Raw genomic sequence first — 24,306 nt, forward strand, 5'->3', positions numbered from 1 at the left:
AAAGTGGAGGCTCCATCTAGACGTCTTGTCCGGTTTCTTCTGGATAGAACAAAAGTCACACTAAGAATTTGGGTGCGCAATGTGACAGTAACGTGCAGCAGTAGCTGGTCGCAGGATCCAGATGAAACACCAGAGAATGCACTCGCTAGATTGATCCAGCAGCTGCCAAACCTTGAGGATTTCTAATAAGACGCACCTTTTTCCTCGATAAAAATTCTGACTGATATGTGGATACAGTTTGCGCATTAACCATCATGTGTCGTAAACCTTTCTTGACGCAGTGGGAAATCATGCTAAAAAAACTAATGCTAGAAAACCTAATCTCCATTTGCTTCAAGGAAGGAATTTCGGCGATGAAGTCGTCGGTACGATACCCTTCGTCCGATCTCTGAAGGAGTCTATCAGTCTCGGAAGGGTGAGTCACAGAAGAGGGGATGATAATTCTATAAACTGGTTGTCAATTGACAATTATTGTGTCGCACTTCCCAAGGTGGCTCAGCTTAGAAAGCGTTGCAGAATACGAGGCATCACCAGCGCAGTCTGTACCTATGCTCGAGAGCTTCTCACTTTCCGGATATCATATGCAGTAGATGAGGTTACCAATTGAAGAGAAAAGATCTCTTGGAGCACTCTGAAATCTCTCAAATTAGGACTCCAAACCGACGAAACAATATTTGAAGTCATTCCCGGTGATTCTATCGCCTTAAAGAAATTTAAATATCCACGCTGAACAAGGATTGGCTTACGAGAGCCAGCCTTCATCATGTATCTTTCAATCACTCCTACCGGGTCGCGCGTTCGAAAAATTGCCTCACGTAAGGGATTAGCTCAAAGTAGGCTATATAGCATAAAAAGTAGTAGTGAACGAAAGCGATAAAGGTGATGTGAGGTGATGTGATCTTGGTATAGAGGAAAAAGGATCTTTGAGCTGGTGGGACAAACAGACTACCGTTTTTGGGGGGGGGGGGGAGGGTAGGGATGACTTCCATGAGATCTAAAATCTAACTATACTGAGGAGTCATAAGTTATTTCTTACTATTACTTCTGCATGCATGATGAATACCAATAAGTTGAGCATACAGCACTATGAAATGGACAAAAAAAAAGATTATACATTAACTAGGGCAAAAAAAAAAAGCATCAAACCACGTACTCGCCTCCAAAGCGTGCCTTATAATCCATCCTATACTATGTAATCATAAGCGCACCCTTGACACCCTCTATTACTCCTGAGCTGGAACAATCTTTAACTCTTCAACTAGCATGCTAGGCTCCTGACAGACCTGCTGGAAGATCAAATCAAACATAGCAAGTAGGCGAAGCATTTCCTTCTCCGAAATGACTTTGTCGTCATAACACGCGACAGTCTCGACAGAATTTTCGTGAAGGTGGCAATGCAATGTCAGCGCACGTACATGGAATGCTCCCGTCTGAGGAAGCATCTCTTCTTCGAAATACAATGAAGAAGGACTTTGTTCTCCTTGCGGCTGAACAATCAAAAGTGTTTGGAGTGCAGCCGGGGAAGTCGGGCCTGTCGCGGCGCGACATATATTTGGTGTGCCGTAGTGTTCATGCGGCAGGATCTGGCTGTAATGTTTCTGAGAGTCGTGGAGAGCGTCGATCACTCGCTGTTTCGGATTTATGTGGAGTCGGTAGGGGAAGATGGCCATTGTTGGCGCGACCATCTTCTCAATTCCTGCAACTGGAGTTCCTCGTCCGGCTGTTCCTAAGCCCATTGCCACCTCGGAGTTGCTAGTCTGGATTGCTATGGTCTGAGCCCAGGCCCACCGAATCTTGGTTGATAGTGTGATCTGGAGAGAAGCGAAGTTTGGAATAGAAACATTCTGAACCAATGTGGAACTAGGATGGGGCGTGTAACCTGAGGGAATATAAGGGAAGATGGTGCTTCGAAGATTCGTCAGCTCTGATGTCCAAAACTGCCTTGCTCCCTCTTCGGTTTGGCCTAGATGTCCAATAAATGAGGAGACAGGGAGAGGTTGCAAGGCAACACCAGAATAGGCTCGCTCGAGCTCCTGCATGAACAATGCTCGAGACCATCCGTCGTATAGGGAGTGCTGTAAGGTGACAACAAGCCGGTGATACTGTTGGGGAGATGACCTGCGCACTACAGCAATTCGTAGAAGTGGACTACCTGGCGCAACTTCAATTGACAGGTCAGGGACATAGTCTGGCTCATCCGAGTCATGGTGCTCAATTTCTGCTGCGCGACTGAGAACCACCTGATGCAAGCTGGATTTGCCATCGACTTGAATGATTCGAGTTCGCAACATCGGATGTGCTTTTGTGGTCTCGCTCCAGGCTTTTTGCAGCCTAGCAAGATCTGTCTCTGGTCGGAGATTATAAGCAAACTGTGCGATCAGCGTGCCTTTCTCGCGAGTACTGCTGAACATGAAGAAGGCATGTTGCAGTGGCGAACAAGGGTAAATATCTTCAATCTCTTCTTGAGTAACGGCACACTGTTCCATTGTTTCTTCGATGGCCGCTTGACGGGATTCAGTATTTTCACCGAGGAGAGAGAAAGGTGGAGGGACTTTGACAACACTCGAGGGTAGCGCACGGTCTATTTTGGTAGCCAGAATGTCCAACTGAGGGTACGCGAAGATGTCTGCGACGCTGAGATGGCAACCCTGCTCTCGCAAGCTCCCGACCAACATCATTGCTGCAACCGAGTCACCTCCACGGCGGAAGAAACTGTCATTTGCATTGATGTCTACCTCTGACAGACCTAGGGTCCCAGCAACAGCAGAGCACAGTATGACTTCCATCTCAGTTTTCGGTCTCTGTGACATGTTCGCTGTGTTTGTATCACCAGCCCAGTACTCATGAAGTCCAGAACTGACAATCTGTCGCAACTGGCTACGATCAGCCTTGCCACTCCGAGATCTGGGAATCCGAACGAGCGGCAGATAGATACTGGGCTGCATGTAGCTTGGAAGAGAGGAAGCCAACAAAACTCTCCCGTGTGTAACTGCCTTATCAAAGGACTCAGAAGGGACATGCAGTAAATTGAGACTGGTATCCCTAGTCTCCGTCTTAGAAGACCCAATCGAGTTCGCGTTATCGTTGCAGCCTTTTTGGTGGATGAATGCTACTAGGGCTGAGGTTTTTCCTTGGTTCAAAGATGTTACCTCGGCAATGACATCGGAAGCATCGGGGAACACTCGACGAAGGTGCGCTTCGACTTCACTTAGCTCAAGTCGTTGGCCGCGGAGTTTAACCTGGAAGTCTTTACGTCCCTTGTAATGCATTGAGCCGTCTGCGGCGTACTGAACCAAATCTCCTGTTTTGTAAAGTCTCTGATCATCCGAGACATCTTGCTTAAACCGTGAAAACCAGCTTGGAGGCAATATAAATGATGCTGCTGTCTGCTCAGGTCGATTAAGGTAACCACGGCCGACAACAGGACCCTGAATCACAAGTTCTCCAATGACCCCCATAGGAAGCAGTCTGTGATGGTTCTTTGGATCAACGACCCATGCAGTCGCACTCGATAACGGATATCCAATGTTTGAAGAGTATGAATCCAGTTCAATAGGGCCTTGAACAGTCGAGTTGATTGTACATTCTGCAGGGCCATACATGTTGACTATCTGGATGTGAGGTGCTGCAGTCTTCCACCGTTGAATGTCAAACGATGAGAGCGCCTCTCCGCTGACTTTCAGAGTTTTCAGAAACTTCAAGCGCTCTGGCTGGATAGTTCGAGTGACAGTTGGAGTAAGAGCGACGAGGCTCACAGAAAACTCGTTCAGGCTTTCCGTTAGCCGGTTTTGTCTATTTTCGGCTGATGGAATGCATAAGCAGCCTCCAGCCATAAGACATAAAGTGAGGTCTAGAACGCTCACATCAAAAGCATGTGACGCGTACTGAAGCATTCGCGTGTCTTTGTTCAATGGCAAATGCTCCATCATCGCAGCTGCACTGGTACACAGAGATTTATGCGTGATGGCCACTCCTTTTGGCTTTCCGGTCGAGCCAGAAGTAAAGACAGCATATGCTGCATTTCCTGGGTGAACTGGTACCTTGGAAACCTTGTTGAGGTTGGAAGATTGAAGAATTGGAAGATGCTCGTTTCCAACAACAACAATGTTGCTGACAAGGGAAGCGGCAGTGGCGTGGTAATTTGGCGATACTAAGATGGTGTTGGGCTTTAGATCAACGCAAATATCTTGCAGTCGCTGGATTGGCTGCGTGGGATCGAGAAGAACAAAAGCCCCTCCAGCCTTGAGGATTCCAAGTAGAGCAATGGGCACCCAGCGACTCTTGTCCATCAGCACTGGTACAAAGGTCTCGGGCACAACACACTGTGACTGTAATTCCTGCGCGAGAGATGAAGAAACGAGATCCAAGTCGCCATAAGTCCAGTCTCCATCCCAAGCACAGATAGCCGGTGCTGCAGGCTGATCTTGGCTCTGTTGCAAGATGATGTCGTGAACGCAATTTTCGACAGGTCGGTTGTTAATACTCCTGTTCAAATGCCCAATTGTGGCAAGGTCCTTCTCAGGAACTAAGTCTAGTTGTTCCAATGGGCTACCAGAAGCCCTGAGAATGGTCTTCATCAAGTGTCCAAAGAGCGTCGACACTTGTTCCATCTGCTCCAGTGGAACTATTCCAGTATATGCTTTGATGGATGTTTCGAGTTCAGTCGCCGACTCCATGACCTCGAGGGAAAGATCAAACTCAGTAGGATCTTGGCGTCCCACTTGGCGAAGTAGGATCGGCAAGTTGTCGGTTTCATGGAGGGTAATGGCAGGGAAATGACTGATGCAAGTGTTGAACATGACCTCGTCACTGGAAAAGTCTAAAGCACGGCGAATATCGCTGAAGGAGATGCCTTTGTGGGACAGACTAGAGATGAAATCGGCTTGGATGGACTGCAAGACCTGTGCCACGGTGGACTGCTGATCAAGCCGCTGCCGAAACACCAGTAAGTTGATGAGAGGCGCAACACCTTCTAACACGCCTTGAACAGGAGCGTCACGGCTCGTGGTCAGATAGCCAAAACAGACGTCGTCTGTGCGGCACATTACATGCAGAACAAGGGACCATGCCAGTTTGACGATATTTGCCACGGTGGTCCCGGTTTCCCGGGCGAACCTTCGATACCCTGCAGTTGGACCAAGGTCGACAGGCACTGATTTGAATTGGGATGTATGATTAGACTCTTTCGAGGAAACTAGAGTATCATCTCTGGTTGTGGGAAACCGGCTTGGTTCCATGCTATCGAGGTATTGCTTCCAGTAGGCAAGGGAATCAGTAGATGTCTTCCGTTGGTATTCAACGTAGTCTGCAAATTTGAAGACAGAGGAAGAAGAAGAAGAAGAAGAAGAAGAAGAAGAAGAAAAATCTACATCGCCGTAGAGTCTGCATAGATCGCGAACTATTTTCGACATGGAAATACCATCAACAGCTGCATGAGACAGTTCAAGCTCAACGATGACCCGCCCGCTTGGGGTAACGTATAAATGGAATTGAGGCAATGTGCTTGGACGCTGAGACTCCTGGTGTTGGTCGAGAATATCGCTTGGTTTCAAGTTGTCCTTGATTTCATGAATGTGTGGCATGGAACCGTTCTTCAACTGAACTTGCACCGCAAAGATGCTGGGTGTCACATTAGTCACGAAAATCGTTCGCAGCATGGGGTACCTTTGAGCCAGTAATTTCCATGCCTTTTGAAGTCGACCGAGCTCTATTTCCGACGATGCTGTTGAAAGCTCGGCCTTATATAAGATTCGCAGTGCATATTGTTTGGGGCTTTTTAGCTGGCTCATCAAAATACCATCCTGCATCGAGGAGCAAGGATTTATCGCTTCCACATCTTGAGTGGCAACTCCAAGACTATTCAGTTGCTCCGTTACGACAGCAATGGACACTATAGAAGTAGGGGGAGCAGTAGCGGCATTAGAAACTTCCACTTGTCTCTTATCACTTTCAGCAACGGGCTGCGTGGAGAGCTTGACCATCTGGGCAAGCTTGGCCACTGTGCCAGATTTCATGATATCAGCAACCTTGACAGCGAACCCAGCCTTTCGACACAGTTGAACGAGAGTAGTAGCGCTGATGGAATCGCCTCCCAATTGGAGGAACTGGTCATCAATCCCAAATGAGACTTGTTCGCGTTTCAAAATTTGAGAAAACATTGCATGTACAGACTTTTCTGCATCATTCCGAGGTTGAACCTGCGGTCTATCACCCACCTCTTGGTAGGCTTCAACCTGCTGTCTAGTCATGCCGGCGACCTCGAGCCGCAAAGCGCGCCGGTCAGTCTTCCCAGAGGCGGTCTTGGGAATGCGATTGAGTGGCATGTATATGCTTGGTATCATGTACTCTGGCAATACGTCACGAGCCAGAAGATCAAGGCGCGATGTCTCTTTCTGGAAATTTGGACCTGGCTGTCCTAGAAGTGAAGAGGAATCTACAAATCCTCTTCCAGAAGTTTGGATGAAACCGATCAACATAGATGTGCCGTCCCCGTCCAGCGGAGCTGCCGCTTCCACAATTACCGTGTCGCCGGGTGCTTGGTTTTGGTGAATCACGCTTTCAACCTCTCCCAGCTCGACCCGTTTCCCACGAATCTTAACTTGTGTATCTTTGCGACCGACATACACGATAGAACCATCGGAATGGTATCGAGCGAGGTCGCCTGTCCTTAGGATACGTCGACCCTGTCCTGGATAGAAATCTTGAATCCATTCTGGTGCCCCGATGAATGTATCGGCCGTCTTCTGAGGGTCATCAAGATACCCATAGGCAAGATTAGGCCCCTCGATCAACATTTCACCAATTGCACCTACCGGGACAAGCTTATTGATGTTTGTCGGATCTACAAGCCAGATGTGTGCTGTAGGAGAGTGGCCAATGTTACGAGGGTGCATTCCTATCTTGAGAGAGGAGATGCACCCGGCACCCACAATTTCCGAGAGACCGTAGCCTGACAGAAGATCCACCGAAGATGCCCACTTGTTGAGCAAATCATCACTGACGGGCTCGCCGACCAAGCCCAGAGTCTGTAGTCCCGACAGATCTGAGGGACTGACGGAGGTGATTGCGGACGGGGTCATACAGGCCCAGGTCACCTGGAGCTGTTTCATCGTAGCGGCCAGGTTATTCATGAAGTCGTGCATTGAGGCAATACAGACGGTTGCTCCAGTGAGTAGAGGCAGGAACATGTCAACTGAAGAGGCGGCGAAGATGATTGGGGCAACTTGAAACACACGGCTGGACGGGTAGATGCGAAATGGTGGTCCTTGGCTGGTCATAGTCGCCAGTGCCTGGTTCCGTATGGTACAACCCTTGGGGCGACCTGTGCTGCCAGAGGTGAAAAGAATGTATGCCACGCGCTGTGGGTCAGATGGAGGAAGTGGACTCTCATCTCCTTGGATCGACAATTTGGAGATCAGAGTGGAATCGAGACCTAGGGCTGACACCTGGAAGCTTTCGAAGACTGATGTAGCGTCCGGCAAGGTAAGAGCAAGACGAGGCTGAGTTGTATCGATAATTGCTTGCATACGCTCCACTGGATAAGCGGGACTGACAGGAACAAAAATGCCGCCTGCTTTCAGAATGGATAAAAAAGCAACAATTGCATACATCGACTTCTCAAAACCAAGCAACACTTTATCATTCTCCGCAATGCCCATCGCACGTAGGTGGTATGCCAACTGAGTGGTCATACTATCAAGTTCGGCGTATGTGAGTGACCCGTCCCAGGCACAAACGGCTTCGTGGGTTGATCGTTGTGATGCATGCTGTCGGATTAGGTCAACCATCAAAACCATATCGCTGGGCGTCGTGTGACGGTTCCATTCATGGACTTGATGACGGTTGCGGACGCTGAAAAGATCAAGGTCTTTGATTGCTTGATACGGGTTTTGTAAAATCTCCCCGATGATTTGCTCGACAGTCGAAACTAGGTTGTCTGCGTGTGATGAGGGAACGTCCGACGAGTATGACAGGCAGACCTCAGGGGATTTCGTGCTTGCAAGCAGAAGAATTTGCAATGGACGAAGAGATTGAATGCTGTTGTCATCTTGCATGTCAACAATAACGCCAGTATTACAGGTGAGCTGGCTGGGTAGGGCCGTAGCAAAAGTAGCCAGTGCCGAATGATCCATCAGTAGGTCAAAGCTGGACGTCTCTGGCTCAATAGAGACGTCGCATATTGTTGGTGCACCATCATGAACTTCGTTACTGTGGATGGCGAATGTCACAGCATGAGATGCGGTGTATTTATTGAGCACAATTGCCCAGACTGTTTGAAAAAAAAATGACGGTTTCCAATTTCGTTCTTGACAGTAAGCATGCACATCTTGTCTGATGGTGCATTGGGCTGTCTTCCATTCCAAGTCTTTGATATACGGACAATCCAAATCGAGAAAAGCCATTTTCTTAGACTTCTAAGACTGCAAATGTAGAGAAGTGTGTGGGTTTCAAAGATTGATCTTCAATAGATGGGTCAAATCACGTGTTGAGTGCCCTGAGGGCGGGTTATCAGAATCTTTTCACATAATTTTGTCTTGGTATCCCGAATTGGGTAAACCCTAGTCCTTAGCGTTGGGTTAGATGTTACCCCTGGTACTAGCTCGAACGGCAAAGGCAGCGATGTAAATGTGTGTCAGGGTCCACTCTCCCTATAGAGGAGTTCAGCCCCATGCGCCTTTTAGCCCATTGGAACCAACCATGGATCGGTACTTTGCCCTATGAAACACCGGGGATGGACCCATTTTGCAACATCTCTTTTCTTCTCCGATATGAGCAAAGAACTAGATATCTCTACATACTTGCCATTCTGACATTCTCCGAATCATCCGGAATTCGAATCCGAATTCGCGACTGCTTCGCGAAAAGTCGCCCTTAACCTAGTGACTCAGCTGAATCCACTTGGTGGAGAATAGAGATGGAACTAAGAGATCGGATGCCTTATTCGGGTACGATCGTCCGCGGAATCGCGAATTTTCGGATCTATTAATGTGATCTGCATCAGCCGAGATCCCACTTAGGCGCCAAGGAAGATCTATTGAATGCGTAGATTGGTCTACAGAACCCGTCTTGGGATGTCCCAGTCTGTCGGGAATGGTTACGACGTGCGGATCCCCCTTCTGTTCACCTTCATATTTGTAGAATGCTGATTGGACAATATGCATTGGAATCTGTTGGTTAATAGTCGGCAAGGTTCGCCCCCCTTTCTAGCGGTGAAAAACAAGCGGGAGCGAACCCGGCGTAGTAGGCTCTCCGACATGGCTGATATAGGCTCATCCTATTCCTCACATGACAGTCAATTTCGGCACACATTATACGTTCCAATTGCTCTAGCAAATATGTCGGGCGTATCAGCTTTTCCTTTTACCGTCACAGAGCATATCATTGATGGACAATACATTCGCGAATACCCCCGAGCAACCGTATCACAAGCCGCTTGTTTGAAATTGGCAGTAAAGAAACATGTTCCCATTGACCACCTAAATCCTCAACCCGGGGACGTGACCATTATTGGGGCACCTGGTGGTGGTTTTCCGAAAGTATAATTCGCTATTCATTATCTAAGCTATACATATCACTAACAAAATAATTCACAGGAGTTATATGAGCCGTTGTGGGAAGACCTTCTTGCAAAATGTAAAAAGAACGGAATCCGAATTGGATCCATCTGGACTGCAGATGCTGCAAATCTGGGTGCTAGCGGTGTAATGAACGAAGAATTATTGGGAAATGACCGTACGCATGGCTGACTTTCTCATTGATTGACGCGGTATCGCTAACATTCCAAAGCATCTTGGCTTGATCACAGCCGGGATCTTCTATACATGATCAACCAATTTCGTGATGAAATGCCGCGGCCCATCATCGGTGTGGGCCATAGTATGGGCGCAGGACAAATGTAAGATTGAATGATGGCAATGTCATTTTCGTTACTGAACTTTTATTAGTGTCCTCCTGTCTCTCATGCATCCTCGCCTATTCACAACTTTGATATTAATCGAGCCTGTAATCGTACCAGACACATTCACTGGATACGGGCCTCTATTATCAAAGCTGTCACTCAAGCGACGTGATATCTGGTCTTCCAGGTCTGCAGCTATCAAAGCGGCGCGAAAGACGTACAAGCAATGGGACGAACGTGTTCTTGAGAGATGGGCTTTGCATGGATACCGCAGACTCCCAACAGCCCTCTATCCCCAGAACCCACGCAGCGAGACAGGTGATATCCATAATGGTCCGGTCACCTTAACTAGCACCAAGCACCAAGAAGTGATGCAGTACGTTCGCTCAAACTTTGGGGGTCATAGACCCCTTGGGCAACAAGAGACCACCACGGGGCCTTTGCATGAACCCCTGTTCCAGGCTGATGTCATTGGCCCTGTATCGAAAACATCGCCCTTCTACCGCAGCGAACCTGTTATTGCATGGAAGCTACTTGATCATGTTCGGCCATCTGTTCTTTATGTCTTTGGTGGGACCAGTCCAATATCAAAACCAGAGCTTTGTGCTGAGATCTTGCAGCGAACTGGTGCAGGTATAGGGGGGAGTGGTGGGATGATGAGTGAGCAGGTAAAGTCAGTACGCATTGAACGTTCTGGGCATCAGGTACCACTTGAAGAGGTGGCTGAGACAGCATCGGCTATTGGAGCGTGGATTGAGTCAGCGGTGCAGAGATGGCGAGAGGATGAAATTAAGATCGCGAAGGATTGGAGATATTTGCCAACGAAAGACAGATTGAGTGTCTCGGCTGAATGGGCACCTCGACTGGAGGCTGCTTGTAAAGTGTACGAAAAGAAGTCGAGACTGTGATTATATTACAGGTGCAACAGATGAAGTCGAAATAGACATGTAATACTAGGGAAGTCCCCACGTATCAAATTCCTCAAAGCTCTTCAAAGCGAGTATATAGTATCAGGCATGACTTTCGCCCTTTTTGTGTGTTCTCCAGTGCGTCATAATAACAATATAGGATATTAAATCCGAGGACTGCGAAAACATTTACGAACCTTTAGGCCGGTTCTGTCTGTTGATAATCTCATTTCATCACAGGGTATCCGGTTGCTTTTCGCCAAAGTCTCCTCTAGGTGGAGCCCCAATCATTATCCCACGATCGCCCCCCTGCCCCAAGGGCTGATAGATAGACGGATACATGGCCTTCTTCCCGAGGGAATTCACAGGAAACTGTTCTGCCAACTTTGCTATATGCCCAGGGGCAAACGTTCTTACGCCTCGTAAGGTTTCAGGGTAAACGTGAGCCCCATGGCATAATAGTAATTCCATCACGATGGACTATTGCTATGCCGAATGCACACTCATGGATGATTGGTAAATGAGGATTTGTTCCTCGTGATAGGAGAAAGGCGACGATTTCCTCTTGACCGCATTCGATTGCCTTTTCTTGGAATAAGATCTGGAATATTTCCATGTGGCCAGCCTCTGCTGCGAGCTCTAGGAAATTGGTCTAGCAATTTTCGTTTCCGTACTTGGTAACAAGCATCCCTAGTAATTTCTTGTTGCGTTGTTCAATAGCAGCACTAATATGTCCACCTTCGACATTGGCACCGTGAATCAAAAGCACCTCAACAACCCCTTCGTGGCCTTTCGCAATTGCTAGGTACAAGGCAGCCTCCCAGAGACTAGACGCCCCCGTTGTTACTTTAGCGTCAGAGTCATTAGCAAGCAAAAAGGTCACTAGATCTAGATGCCCGAGTCTGGTTGCTACTGATAAAGCAGTCGATACGTGCCCTCGTTCATCGCGTGGGCATAGAGCCATCTTAGGAGCATAGATACCAAGGCTATGTCACCGGAGATAGCGGTAATTGGGAGGACCGAAGAAGCATAGTCACGGGGGCTAGAAGCATAGGACAATCAATGCTTGACCACATGCGTATGTCCTTTCAAAGCAGCCTCTTTGATAGGAGACAACGTGAATTTGGTGTCGTTATCCATGAGGAATAGTATAAAGCAGCCATTTTCGATCAGGACCGTGATAAACGAGAGGAACCCGTTTTTTTGCTGCTAGATGCATAGGCGTTTCGCCTAGGTTGTTCTCAAAATCTGGTCCGGAGCCTGAGCGTAGAAGATATGTTACAAGCCCCGAATGTCCATATTCTGCAGCACAAAGAATAGAGTGATCCAGTCGACACGAGCACGGGTCCCATCATAGAAATCCAGGTCGTGATGGGTGTTCCTCAGCATGGATTGGTCGGTCTTCCACAGGGTATTCCTCTTTGATGAATTGGACTACCGCAAGGGGTTAATCCTAGCCTGGCTGCCTGGAGAATACCATCTCCTTTCCGTTGCTGTAGGCTGGGTCGATACAAGATGTGCTTTATGAGGTGATTGAGGCGGCAGTTAACCTGCACCAGCGCAGCAAGATCTGCTTGCGATTTTAATTGCTGCGCAATCAAGATGATGACTTCGTTCGACGTAGCTGACATGAACATTTTGATTTCATGCCAGTGACACGGTTCCAGGACGTGAACGTGGACAATTGAAGGAGGAAAAAGAAAATGTATGGTCGCGTTTTCACTCTGATCTGGGACCTATGCACCGAGGGTTTCAATTGTTACAGAACCAGCCTCACAGCGCTGGAGATGCCATGCTCAGATGGGGCAACTGTACCGAATGTAACCGAGTAGGCTGTCGCATCTTGCATCTCACACATCCCCCCTTTCACCAACGCTCGTCCCAAATAAGCACTAGCAAATAGGCCAACCTCTTGGGAAATGACACGAAAAATCGATCCCTTACAAAATAAGACCTATTATGCATATGATACCCAGCAGGGAAAAATTCTCTACCTCGCAAATTGGTGTGCCAATTAGATGTTCTTCGTGTTGCACAACTGGCATTCGAATAGTTAGCTGCAGGTCTAACTTGGCCTCACCGAGTGATATCAGCATCGGCATTCTGGCCTTGCGATAAGCCATTCCTGGGGTTCATGCACAGTATATATTTAGATCCGACACAAAACACAATTATACAGGTGCGTAGACTTTCGGTGCGGGCCTTTCCATTTGGCCCTATTTTGAGAGTTAGTTGTGCCTCCAGCCATATTCCGCATTATAGGGAACAATTTTGTGAACTTTAAGCATGTAGGTGTTGACCGGATAACTGCGCTGTTTGTTACTCCCATAGAGAAGTATCAGGTAAATCGGACAGTGGAACAGGAATGGACGCAATGTTATGAATCCCATCGCTGGACCGACGTATCCCACTCTCGTTCCACCGAACATCGCGTACTAAGCGTGCCCATTCGGAAATTATACATCTTGCGACTTTGGCGCAATCTCGGCTAGTAATAGTGTCTAGTCCGTGTACTCGAATCTTCTGAACGAGGTGATTGAGTTCGGCGTCTAGGCCGATACGCTGGAACTGCACTTGTTCTTCGATAGACTGAGCATTGCCGGGGTAGGACCAATGACTGGAACCGTTCCTAGTTGATCAATGAACATCTCACAGAATCAGACGTCATGTGGTCTGTGTGACTTACGAGCTAGCCTGTGAAAGCAATGTCGTGGGGAGGCCCCTTCTCGGTTTGAACTCCTTGACGGCCCGCGTATATGAGAGCCTGATTTCTTCTGAGCAGTCTCTAAACACACCCTCGACAGGGTCGTTGCTGCTGTAAGAGATACATGCCATCATGCGCTCGAGAAGCGTACAGTATAGAGCAAATAATTCCACAATTTTGCGAGTGATAGAATCAGTGGGGTCAGGGCCGAATTGAAGACCGTGCTTCTTGTCAGCCCAGGCCCTCCACAACGGAAAGTTGACAGTGCCAAATATTTTCATATTTTGAATGGCTTGTGGTGACTTTTCGTTGACTTCTAAAATCAGTCTTCGGAGGAGTTCCGTACCTTGATCATTTGCCAATTGGCCAACCGAAAAGGCAATGGCATCAGCCGCGGCTTTTGACGCAGATGGTACCAGACCACCAAAGGCAATCCCAGACACTGCTTCCCACCATTTGCCGACAACTTTGTGCTCCCAATTATAAATACTGCCAAATTCTCCGTCACTTTCAGCCTGGTGATAAAAATTGATGCCTCTCGATCTTGGCAATCGGTTTAGGTAATACATTGCAAAGGTCCATTGCGACTTTGCGTCAACGATTGGCCTGCCCCTTTTTATGGACTGATATAGTCCGTCGTCTATCGCAATAGTTTGTACGTGGGCGTCATTCATTGCAAATGGTAGACAGCCACATGCAAGATGCTTCGCATAAAGAGTCGAGTATCCGCTACCACAGGCTTTTGAGCCTGGATCCCACCCACCTGAATAGACGAGACGGAATTTAGTGAGACATCCGGACACTCTGGAACTCATTGCAATATTGAATGCTCCTGTGCCTTCTGGTTGATAGTTTGGGCATTTCATGTTGATACCCAACGTGAAAGCTAGGGCTGCCATCTCCTCTTCAGAGACTTCGACACATGGCTTATCTTCATCAATCCAAAGACGCTGGAGACAATTGGCAAACATTGGGTTTTGCATGTGATTGTGCTGGCAACATTGAGAGTTTTGGCGCGTATCTGTTAGATATTTTAATGGCCTGGCACTCTTTACCAAGATAGGCGATGGTTGACCCCAAGACAGCTTGACAACCTCCTCGTCATTTCCCAGGGAATAGGACTTCTTGGAAGGGGGTGAAGCCGTAATAGCAATCTTCCATGGCGCATACATAAATTGACGATCGACTTTAACGCATTTCGAATCCTCGTGGATACTGATAATGAATCGATCAGCACCAATTTTCATTGCCTGACCGTCTTTGTGGAAGCAAGGCAAATGCAGACGTTTTCGCCTCCAAAGCTTTGTTTCGTTGTAAGCGAAATCTTTAATTGATACGTTTCAAATAGGCTTGCATACTTACAGACGGCTTCGACATTCCTTCTTTGGCTATGCTTATCTGTTTCGTGACGCGTAGTCTAGCATGACTCGCGTAACGTTCCAACTCGTGACTCATATCCTGACGTGGTGTTTGTCTAGATCGGGCTCTGTTGAATTCAATTTCTCGGAACAGAGATTCGTACAACGGCCTCCATGAGACTTGTGCTTGGCGCCTGGTTATCCAATTGAACATGGACGATGTGAAAACACCTTCATCGCCAGCCTTCATTATCCAAGCAACTGTTGGGATCGTGGGTATCTTTGAATCTTTGATAAAGAATGGGAAGATTTGACGCTTGCGTGAAGGGACTTCTGGGTAAAAATAGCCCATCTGTTCCTTGTCACAGCAAACATTGCCTAATCGCCCAGTAGATCGGCGCAAGCTAAGTTGCCATTGGGCTTTGAAGACACCGTACCACACACCGAGAATTGTCAAGATAGTGGCTACCAGATCAAATACTGACTTAACGTCACCGAAACGTGGCCAAGGCATCTCGAGGATGTCAAGTTCCCCGCAGAAGGTTGTGTGGTCTTGCCGTAATAGAGTCTCTGCTTCTTTGCATAGGGCTGTGTGCACTTTCTTATTCGAAGCGATCTGGGGTTAGTACGGTCTTTTAGATTGAAATCCCGCAGGAAAATGATCTGTCTAGACTCTCCACCAAGGATGTCGCGTGTTAAAGTTCAAATCTCGTCATACGTACGAGCGACCAACTCTCTCGATAACAGCTAATCTCAAGGAAGGAACCATGGTTCAATCCGATGTTCTGGACAAGTCTAGGAGAGGGTCCAGAAAAATGATATATATGCAGTATTTCGATTTTGACACATTCCACAGTAGTCTATATCAAACGGCAGAATCGCGGATTCTAGGCTTGAGAAAACCTTCCAATGTCTGGCACGTCACATGCACCATGACGTCAAAGAGCGCGAGCAACCTTGGTTCAACCGTGTAGTCTTGAAATGGGCTCTCTCCGTATTTCAGTATATAGAATGCTTCCAAGTAGGCTGTAAAATTTGTCTACCTTGTTTCCACCTGCAGTATTACTTAATCTCCTTATATTTAACAACTATCACAAGAGAAGTACAATCATATCCCTAATGGCGGACTTTTTGCAGAGTTTTTTGGAAGGTAAGTTTCTTTCTAAGTACGTGTGTATAAACCGATCTAACATAATAGGTGGAATCGCGTTATTATGTGTGCCTTGCTGGGTCTTGCGTTGGCCACTGAAATGGCCTCTTAGGTATATTGACGATCGACACATTGGTTTGCGATTGAGGCACGGCCACGTTGAAAAAGTAGTCAAGCCTGGTATCGCATGCGTAAACCCGCTCTTTTCCAAACTTGTACGCCTCGACACACGATACAGAACTCTTCAAATTGAGAAGACGGACTGTATGATTTCAAACGGGAGGGCGACTATGGCAGCAACAATTTGTTACAGGATTACCAGGCCACTTGTCGTTTATCAAGAAATCATAGAAGTTGAGGATTTTATAATATTCTCATTGATTAATTCGCTGGAGGAAGAATTAAATTCGGTGGATAAAAACTATGCCTTGGAACTACTCGTCAAGAAGGCAGAACCGGTGCCAATTGAACCAAAACTCCCACCAGGAAACCCTGAAGCGGAAGATATTCCGCTTGACGTCTTTCTACACGTTCCAAAGAACGTTTTAGAAGCTCTGTCAAGTGAAAAGCTGAATTTAGTGCCAACTACCGTGCTCAGAAATGTCCCTGTCCATGTGCTGGAGCAGGTCCCAGTGGATGTTTTATCGGTGACACCAGCCTCAAAATTATCAAAACTGGGTGGCATACCACCGTACGTGCTGCAGTCAGCGCCGGCAAAGGTCCTGCAGGACTTGTCACCCGCAAGGTTGAAAGTGCTAAATGGCGTACCCTGTTGTCTGCTTCAGTCGGCTCCGATGAATGCGCTAGAGGATATACCAGTGACAAGATTAAAAGAGCTGGATAGCGTACCCTCTGCTGTGCTTCAGTCCGTTCCGATAAATGTATTGAGGACGGTGCCAGTGCCAAGGCTTATAATTTTGAGCAGTGTACCAACTTCTGTGCTCCAGTCAGCACCGAGGAACGTTCTCGAGAAGGTTCCCGTGGCACGGCTCAGGCAATTTGCTGCTGTGCCGCCGATTGTCCTACAACGCGCACGCTTTGATGTGCTGAACAACCCACCAAACGATGTTCCTGTCCATGTGCTAGAGCACACACCAGTGGAAGTTTTACAGACGGTAGAGACCACGTCCTTGTCTGGTCTAGGCGAAGTACCGCCTCGTGTGCTTCAATCGGCGCCGGCAAGAGTTCTGCAGGACGTGCCAGTGGCACGGCTCAGGCAATTTGCTGCTGTGCCGCCGATTGTCCTACAACGCGCACGCTTTGATGTGCTTAACAACCCACCAAACGATGTTCCTGTCCATGTGCTAGAGCACACACCAGTGGAAGTTTTACAGACGGTAGAGATCACGACCTTGTCTAGTCTAGGCGAAGTACCGCCTTGTGTACTTCAATCGGCGCCGGCGATAGTGCTACAGAATATACCGGTGTCAAAACTAAAACTTCTAGGCATCGTGCATCCCAGCATCCTAAGAAAGACCCCACTTGACGTGTTACAGCGATTTCCTGCTAATGTTCTGGCGTCTTCATCGGTTGAATCCGTACCGGACCTAGGAATGGATGAGTTGTGTCAGGGCGCTGTGGCGAAAAACCTTGGGCCGTTAAGGCAGGCATCCCAAGCACTACTTGACGGAGCGGACTATGCTGAAGCACTTCCGCCAAATGGCAGCCCAGCTGAGCAGGCATTTTGGGCCACAAGATTGAACGAGCGACTGGAAATATTTGGAATTCAAGTCAGCTGGGTTCAGTTTTCAAAAGTGAACATTGCTGAGATGCAGAGGGATTATTAGTTAAGCTCTTTGAAGTGAGAGGTCATGCTTTGCTTTTCTAGCAACCTCTACTTTTAATGAAGATAATGGTGCTATTGTTGTGTTCTTTGTGCCTACTCAGATTATTCTATGGCTTGTGCTAACTCAAGTTATAAGGGGGTTTGGTTAGTCATGAATGCGTAGTTCCCAGAAAAACCCGGTGTAACCTCTTGGTGATAAGCTGCGGTGAAAATGAGCAAACAAATCTTATTGGCGAATCCTACCCATCAAATTAACTCTTGATGGACACCCAAAGAGGCATCAGAGCCTCTGCAGTGAAGTGCCGTGAAACACAAGACACGAAGAAGAGATGTTGCCTGGTTGTCAACTGTCGCACAGTTTGCCCAATTTTCGCAGAACCTTCTAGTCACCTAGGCTTCTCATTCTAGCCGCCGTTTCCTTCATACTGGTATTCTATAACACTCGTTATTACTACTTCGTACCTACAAAACTGGTAGTTTATACTAAATTTCATCAGACTCAATGCATCATGTGGTTAGGGTTTAAAGGCATGTTTCTACGTAGAATGATCCTGAGGAAATCGCTGTGCTATTAACAACAAAAAGCCTCATAGCCCAAAACTTAGGAGGACCTTAAATCAAACTAGCCGTTTACAGTAAGAAATTAAGACATAAGTACGTTTACACTGAACGTTCCACTTGCGCCCTTTGATCAATTTCCATCCTCCCTACTAGAGTGCGCCAAAAACCGCAAAACTGCAAAATCGAACTCTCATGAACTCAATGGGCACATGTATCAAGCCAGTTTCAAGTCCTGTGGACTACCCCACTTCTCGCCAGTGCATCCCTGTAGAGTCGTCAGCTTTAACTCACAGCTTCTTTTGATCATGTTAAAGAAGTCGTTCTTGGTGAACCTGGAAGTTTCCCAAGAATCAGACTCTATATATCTTACAATATCACTTGTTCTGAGACATCTTTGACCTTACCTAGTTAGCAGACTCTATCCTGTAAATAACAAACCTCATTCCTACAAATAGATATTCGCCTTCGAACCCCGACACCCCCCTCGAGCCTGGGAAGCGAGTAGTCGCCAAAATCACCGTCGAACTACGTCCAATTGCAAAAACAAACATCCTCACTAAAAGCCTTGCTTAAACAGCGCTCAAAATGCCATCCTAGTCCGTTGAACTCTGCCATTGATCAGGTTTTGAAATCCCGCTAAATCACGATGCAATCGACTACCTGACTCGAGAAGAAAGTAAGCGAATTACGCGCTGAAAACAAGAAGAAGAAGACGAAGAAGAAGGAGGAAGAAGCAAAAAAGGGTTCGTTCTCTAAGGCAAATACCTTCCGGAGATGGCCTTTACCTTGATAACGCAGCCAGAGCAAGCAGTTTTAGTAACAATACCACGCGAGGCAGGGCCAGCTCCGACACCTTCTCAGCCACGTACGAGAGCCTTACCGACGTGTAGCATTTGTGGATTTAAGGGTCATAAATTTGCTGCATGTCCTAGTAGATTTCGACTTTAGCTTATTGAATTTAATGACGTTTTCTTTTCTTTTTTGAGATGAATGCATTTAAAATGATAGTTTGGGTGGGGTGGCCAGCTCGCTTACATGGCCAGCTCGCTTGCCGAATACGTTATTGAAGTTCCCCATTAGGGAACCGCAGTGGTTTATGGGTAACCTCTGCGGAAGTCTACCACGAGACCGGCTATTTCAGAAAGGCTCACATCATTGGGATGTGAGCCCAATGATGTTCTACTCTACTTCATCTTAAAGGGTCAGTGCGGCGGCCGTGCCGGCCCGCAGGACTCTCACCCCTCTCACCCGGTTCTCACCCCGATTCTCACCCTATCTATAGCGCACTAACCCTTTTCACCACCGGTGGCGCGACTCCCACCCTCACCCGGGCGATAACAACCCCACTATTCGCCGCACATACGCCACACACCGGTAAGTTAGAAGTTAGGTGGGTGACCACTAGCGAATCCTCACTCTTGCATGTTTTTGCTTGTCTATCTTCCTTTGTCACCAAGCTAGCTCAAAGATTTGCTCCAAGCAAGCTTCAGCTAGACTCAAGTTCCACCCAAACACGATAATCTTATTCGTCAGTGTCATGGAATGAAGACGACAAAACAACTTATCAATCCGATTGAGTTTCGTTTTTTAGGGTACTGTTAATTGGTAAAACTGTGGATTATATCACTTTTAGGATCATTAAAGACAAAGTAACGCGAGTGTCCCCACCGATCTTAATGAGCGAAAACAACCGGTTGCCCTTCTATTCCACCCGGTTGAGCATGATAGCTCACCCCATCAACTTTGAGTCCTTCATCATTCACCAGTGTGATAGTATCACCGATGCTCGAGAGAGGGCAATGTGGAATGTCGAAGGTTTGCTTTTTCATAGCACCCAAAGCTGCATCAGGTGGTAAAGCTTGGAATTGGCCAGCTGAGTTTTGAATTTTCCATGCAGACAGAGGCATCGCGTGGCCAGTGGGATTCGAGATTGTGACTGATCTACGTCTGGCTCGGTGATCATTTGAGTCAACGAAAGCCTCGTCGATATGCACAGAATTCTCGACAAGATCTTTACGGCGTCCTGTTGAGCGGAGATAGTCAATCCAAGTCTCCGACCCTATAGCATGCCCTGTATTATCATCTGTGTGCGCAGATTGCGATCCAAACCCGATAAAAACGCCCACCCATTTCCCAGAGTCTGGGTAGTTGATTAAAAGGCAGCCATCTTGGAAGACACCGTCATCGCGTTGGAATCGCCCAATATTGCCTTGATTCATGTGCACATCGTGAATGCCTTTTCGATCCTCAAATTGTGCACCAAATACGTAGATATCCGCCTTCTGCTCAATCGCCTGCTTGACTTCAGGTGCCAAGACATCGATCATGTCGTTGTTGAGACCTGGTTGGTCATGAGGTAGAACACGACCAGTATTGACATTGAACAGGTTACTCCGGATGTAGTCCAGTCCCAGCTCATTGTAGCCCTGCTTTGGTTGTTCTAGGGGCTCAAACCCTAAAGGTAGGACGGTGAGACTATCAATGATGGGATGGTTGTTGAGGTTGTGATTTACCCAGTAGGCAAGTCGGGATTCGTTACCTATAGACTTGATGTTGATTGCGGCTCTGAAGAGCCCACGAATTTCTTTATGCCGACCGGTTGAACGGAATTCTCGTGCAGAATGGTCGCCCCCTTTATCATCGAAGTAGAGTGATAAATGGGGGCTGATATCGTCCGTAACTGCATCTTCAACCTCGTAGTATACAGGCTTTGCCTTCCACACACCGTAATTCTTAATCGGCATAATGGGAACGATGTAAGAAAGTGATAAATTTGGATAGATTTTGTCTTTGCTTTGGATGAGCTGGGTTTGATTGCAAGTTCCCGGGGGTATTAACGCTGATATTTATACCTGGGGCTCAGAGTTTACGTTACGTCACATTACCATGATATTATACCAAGCTGGATAGCTTGGCATTCGGTTATAGCCTTTCTATGATGAAATGTCGTATCATGGCCACCGCGGTACATTATCTATGCTTGCTGATAGCGTGCAAATGATTTGATTATTCTGCGCGAGGCAGTCCTCATTGGGATCCATTCTCCTAACATCAAATCATCCACGCTTCGCCGCCCGAAAAACAAAACCCCACCAGTTCTGATCTGAGATAAATCTAGGATTAATCCATGGATCTTGTCTCGGTTTTTTCTGCCATCAATAATATTTATGCATGCATGGATTGGTTGGGTCTTTAGCTGAAATTTCACTCCAAAGAGGAAAAATCATCTCCTTCTAATTCGGTCTTCTCAATCGCAGGCCATGAGGAGGATATAGGTGTCATATCTCTACCCGTATACGAGCTATAGTATTATGTTGACGTCAATCCGTACACACAAAACCTCATTCGACGTGTACCTTGGGCCCAAACCCCGCAGTATCCTTTCTCACTTTTGAAATGCAGGTCGACTTGAACTTGCCGGTTTATCCAAGGCTTTCCGTTCGTGTGTGTTTGACTATGCACCGTGGCACTTGAACATTCTTGCCCTTGGGAGTTGTGCAACCTAGATTACTGCATGCTACTCGCTTATTATGTACCAGTAAGAACTTATGAAGAATTTTTGCCTTATATCTTTTCACAGTAGCGAATCACCATTTGGAGCAATTTAGGTTTTCATTCATGCAAGTCTCACTTGCTACGTTCTGTTAATAACCGCGGAAACGAGAGTATGCTCTGAAAAAAGCAGCACATGGGTCAACAATTCAGCTGAAACAGTTCGTCATAGATGTGCTCGGCTAGATTCATATCCATTCCTGTATCGCGGCCAGGAAGATCCTCTTCGAGTTCAGCGCGTAGCACGAGCAGACTTGGGCTTTCAACGCCAGAGCCAACCTGAAGAGATCTCTTGGTAAATTCTTGCCTGCCCTATTAGAAGAGCCCTCGCATGAAATGCATCAGGATATTCTTTAGGCGCTTGAGTAATACTTTCTCATTATCATGTTCAAGACAGCCGTCTAGATGCTTTGCATCTTTTCGATGAGCCCAAGGATCGTTTTGGTGCCAACAGTCCCCGCGGTACTTGCGTAACAATCTTGAGTCAAATGTAAACATATCTTGTGCTTTCCACATGAAATGTTTCTTTCGAGTATCCAATGATAGACTTTAGCCCAGAATTGTTGTAACCAATGAATTGATCTCTTTGAACATCTGCAGCCCAGATAGGTTTCATAGAGTTCAACTTCATCTGACTCGATCATTAAATAGCCTTTGAATTGAAGAAGGAAAAAAAAGCCGAAGCACTTTCAGTACATTCATACTCTACCTCTAAACTAATCTAGCACCAACCGGACAATGGGCCAAATCTACGTACACGTTCATCTCTGCCAATACAACCGGCCAACGAACACGATCCATGAACTTAACTGTACTGTTAATTTGTAATTTGAATCTTCCTTAGCATTAATTACCATGGGAAACGCAAGCTCGATCTCAACTTTGTGCCATACGCTCTCCGGATCTAGATAGATGTTCGGTTCGTACCGGAACACGAACTATCTAATTTGTCTGTCTGGTTCTTTGAGTCCCAAGCCACGTCGTTACTCCCACCCACTCACGATCATGTCCGCATTTTCGGTGCCGTTGGGGTTATCTTTTGGGTCGAGATCGCCGAGACCGACCAAACGCCGGAAATAGACTGAATGTGCTGACTGTCAATGTTTCTTAACCAAATATTTCCAAATCGGATCGGTTGATGCTGCCCTTAGATCAATTGAGAACTAGTTATCTGCGATGATGCCCAGTCAATTTTGATCTGCAGCCTAATCAAATCTGGGTTTGGCTCGTATTCGAAGCTTCGCTTCACGAGACAATGATCAACTAAACCAGTGAATATCCCGGATGATCTTCGGAAATCTATCCTGCTCTTCTTCCTTTTTTTTTTCTTTTCGACTTAGAATGTGTAGAAAAGCGCGCTGTCTATGTTAGTTAAAAAGTGGTATCAACATGGTTCCTTTAATTTTTACCGCCTTGAGCCGCGTGAAATAGAGCGTCAAGTTGTCCCAAAGTAACTAGGATCAAGCAAATCACGTACCTCCGGAAGCCCCTTCCTTACTCCTACGCCACCTGCTATACGAGGCCATCCAGAATGAATGTTATTTTGTTGGACTTCACTTTGGATCATTGATATCACGTCTGCGATCTAGACTCGTCGATCAAACTAGATCTTGCACTGCGATACGAACAGGTCGGGGTTAGATGATCGAGATTGAGTAAAGAATCATTTATTTAAAGTGCGAGAATTCCAGCAAGGTCTTCTTCATACCGTTCCCACTTTCTACAACTATTCAACACATCAATCTTGAAGAAGAAAATCCTTCAGACCTACAAGTAACATTTCAAAATGCTCATGAAGAATATTTTTGCCGCTTTTGTCCTTGCAGGCCTGGCCTCTGCTGTTCCAGTTGACGACTTTGAAGAGAGAGACATCGAAGAGAGAGACATCGAAGAGAGAGACAATTACTGCAAGCCCGAAAACAGCTGGTGCTGTGAGAGTGTAGTCCCTTTGAGGATATTCTTTGTTGAGGGAAGTGGAAAAAACTGCAAGCGTAAGTCATTGCCAGTGAATGTCAGAGAAATTTGCTAATCTATGCTTTAGCCAAGGGCCGCTACGATTGCCCCTATGGCCGATATCCTCTTTGCTGTGAACACAAGCAGATTGTGGTAAGCCTCTTTGAACTTCTGTCTAAAGAAAAATCACAGGCAGCTAATAGCATATAGGGCAAGGATGGTGTGGTTTGCGTTGTCTAAACAAACCTTTAAGGCTTCTTGTTGAGAAATCAGTATTATTCAATCGATAAGAACTTTCAGAAAAAAAAAAGAATGAAAACATTATAGTGGCTGTATATTTTCAAAGACTGACCGAATCACCTTCCCGCACTGTCAATGGGGTAAAATGTATCGTTCTGAATTTATTTCGAATCTTAAAGCTCTGTATTTATTGCCT

The 24,306-nt window shown here is 46.8% G+C and overlaps 7 protein-coding genes across 7 annotated transcripts; 3 read left to right on the plus strand and 4 right to left on the minus strand.

The window, feature by feature from the left end:
• Positions 1–1,223: 1,223 nt before the first annotated feature.
• Positions 1,224–8,805, minus strand: N7508_000235 (uncharacterized protein; the record flags this gene model as incomplete). Its single annotated transcript, XM_058458320.1, has 2 exons — positions 1,224–8,269; positions 8,799–8,805. 2 exons carry the CDS (start codon positions 8,803–8,805, stop codon positions 1,224–1,226), a joined length of 7,053 nt encoding a protein of 2,350 aa, XP_058324542.1.
• A 530-nt stretch (positions 8,806–9,335) lies between these two features.
• On the plus strand, positions 9,336–10,806 carry N7508_000236 (alpha/beta hydrolase; the record flags this gene model as incomplete). Its single annotated transcript, XM_058458321.1, has 4 exons — positions 9,336–9,536; positions 9,594–9,732; positions 9,787–9,895; positions 9,945–10,806. The coding sequence occupies 4 exons, from the start codon at positions 9,336–9,338 to the stop codon at positions 10,804–10,806; spliced, it is 1,311 nt and encodes a 436-aa protein (XP_058324543.1).
• A 652-nt stretch (positions 10,807–11,458) lies between these two features.
• On the minus strand, positions 11,459–11,770 carry N7508_000237 (uncharacterized protein; the record flags this gene model as incomplete). The annotated part of the gene is made up of 1 exon (XM_058458322.1): positions 11,459–11,770. The coding sequence occupies one exon, from the start codon at positions 11,768–11,770 to the stop codon at positions 11,459–11,461; it is 312 nt and encodes a 103-aa protein (XP_058324544.1).
• Positions 11,771–13,125: 1,355 nt separating this feature from the next.
• Positions 13,126–15,382, minus strand: N7508_000238 (uncharacterized protein; the record flags this gene model as incomplete). Its single annotated transcript, XM_058458323.1, has 3 exons — positions 13,126–13,423; positions 13,493–14,834; positions 14,869–15,382. The coding sequence occupies 3 exons, from the start codon at positions 15,380–15,382 to the stop codon at positions 13,126–13,128; spliced, it is 2,154 nt and encodes a 717-aa protein (XP_058324545.1).
• A 1,430-nt stretch (positions 15,383–16,812) lies between these two features.
• On the plus strand, positions 16,813–17,805 carry N7508_000239 (uncharacterized protein; the record flags this gene model as incomplete). The annotated part of the gene is made up of 1 exon (XM_058458324.1): positions 16,813–17,805. One exon carries the CDS (start codon positions 16,813–16,815, stop codon positions 17,803–17,805), a length of 993 nt encoding a protein of 330 aa, XP_058324546.1.
• A 2,233-nt stretch (positions 17,806–20,038) lies between these two features.
• N7508_000240 (uncharacterized protein) lies at positions 20,039–21,109 on the minus strand (the record flags this gene model as incomplete). The annotated part of the gene is made up of 1 exon (XM_058458325.1): positions 20,039–21,109. One exon carries the CDS (start codon positions 21,107–21,109, stop codon positions 20,039–20,041), a length of 1,071 nt encoding a protein of 356 aa, XP_058324547.1.
• A 2,594-nt stretch (positions 21,110–23,703) lies between these two features.
• N7508_000241 (uncharacterized protein) lies at positions 23,704–24,110 on the plus strand (the record flags this gene model as incomplete). Its single annotated transcript, XM_058458326.1, has 3 exons — positions 23,704–23,908; positions 23,959–24,023; positions 24,081–24,110. The coding sequence occupies 3 exons, from the start codon at positions 23,704–23,706 to the stop codon at positions 24,108–24,110; spliced, it is 300 nt and encodes a 99-aa protein (XP_058324548.1).
• Positions 24,111–24,306: the final 196 nt, after the last annotated feature.

The sequence above is a fragment of the Penicillium antarcticum genome (assembly GCF_028974205.1).
Source record: "Penicillium antarcticum strain IBT 31339 chromosome Unknown utg000001l_segment0_segment0, whole genome shotgun sequence".
In the NCBI taxonomy this organism is placed as follows: domain Eukaryota; kingdom Fungi; phylum Ascomycota; class Eurotiomycetes; order Eurotiales; family Aspergillaceae; genus Penicillium; species Penicillium antarcticum.